General features: G+C 54.7%; 1 protein-coding gene across 3 annotated transcripts in view; it reads left to right on the forward strand.

Annotated features, from left to right (window-relative positions):
* Nucleotides 1-1,022, forward strand: part of GNG7 (G protein subunit gamma 7) — an 82,263-nt gene extending 81,241 nt beyond the window's left edge. For all 3 annotated transcript variants that reach the window (XM_006101146.3, XM_023764697.1, XM_006101148.3), the window contains exon 3: nucleotides 340-1,022. In XM_006101146.3, the coding sequence (XP_006101208.1) occupies nucleotides 340-465 (126 nt within the window). In that variant the 3' untranslated portion in view covers nucleotides 466-1,022. The remainder of the gene's footprint in view (nucleotides 1-339) is intronic.
* The last annotated feature ends 214 nt before the right edge of the window (nucleotides 1,023-1,236 follow it).

Here is a 1,236-nt window from a genome sequence, read left to right on the forward strand (position 1 = left end):
GCCCTGGCAACCACTGAATTCACTTCCTGTCTCTGTGGATGTGCCTGTTCTGGACATTTCACATAAATAGAATCACACACTGTGTGGCCTTCTGTGCCTGGCTTCTCTCACTGAGCATCACATGTTTGAGGTTCATCTATGTTGTAGCGGGTGTCAGTGGCTCGCTCCTTTTCATGGCTGAGTCATACTCCAGTGTGTGCAGGGACACGTTGTGTTTGTCCATCATTAGCTGGTGACACTTGGGCAGTGTCCACCTTTCGGCCGTGGTGAATGTGCTGCTGTGAACACACATGAATCAGCCTCTGACCTTTTCTCTCTCGTCCTTGTGCCCACGCTCAGGTCTCCAAGGCCTCGTCAGAACTCATGAGCTACTGCGAGCAGCATGCCCGGAACGACCCCCTGCTGGTCGGAGTCCCTGCCTCCGAGAACCCCTTCAAGGACAAGAAGCCTTGTGTCATTCTATAGCTCGGTTTTCTCCTGTGTTTTCTCTCTGTGTGTCTCTCTCTCCCTCTCTCTCTTTCTCTCCCCAAAGCCCTTCTTTCTCTCTCTCTGTCAGGGCGTCATTCAGTACGTAGTCAAAGCAAAGCATTTTGGGTCCCTGGAACTTTTAATGCCAAAAGAAATGTAAAACGTTGCCACCGCCCAGATGGAGTAAACGTAGCCGCTGGGTAACGCTGGGTTTTCAGACTGAGGCGCACAGACCGCAGGGCCTGGCCGAGAGATGGGTGCTGGCCGCACAACTCCTTCCACTTAGGAGAACTGAGAGGCCCAAACGATGCGGTCGCCGTATTTTTAAACTCTCACTTGCCATTTGAGCTGTGGTCCAGAGCCAAGCTGGTCAGAGAAGGGACTGGAAGGGGGCGCTGGCCGCTGGTCCCGGGGGACCAGGGCGACCTGGCCGGCTGGCCGTCCTCACACAATTGGCCACTTGTAAAAAAACGTCTGCTACAGCGCTGCTGCTTTTTTAAAGCAGAGTGAGATTTGGGGGTTGGGGGCTATAATGAACTTTTCAGGAAAAATCTTATCATTGAGGAGGTTGTGATTCTGTACTGCTAAAGTCGGGTTCCCACGGCCGAACGCTCGGCCAAGCGGTGCTCTGTAATAATGCCAAGTGGATCTGAGGGGCCCGGAGGGGGCTTGGCCTGGGAAACGCACCCTGGTCCCCTGTGTCGCCGAGCGTCGCCCTGCTGTGTGGCGTGGGTTTGGCATGTGTCGCTGGACAGCCACGCCTGACCC

This window comes from Myotis lucifugus, unplaced genomic scaffold, assembly GCF_000147115.1.
Source record: "Myotis lucifugus unplaced genomic scaffold, Myoluc2.0 scaffold_342, whole genome shotgun sequence".
NCBI classification, from domain to species: Eukaryota; Metazoa; Chordata; class Mammalia; order Chiroptera; family Vespertilionidae; genus Myotis; species Myotis lucifugus.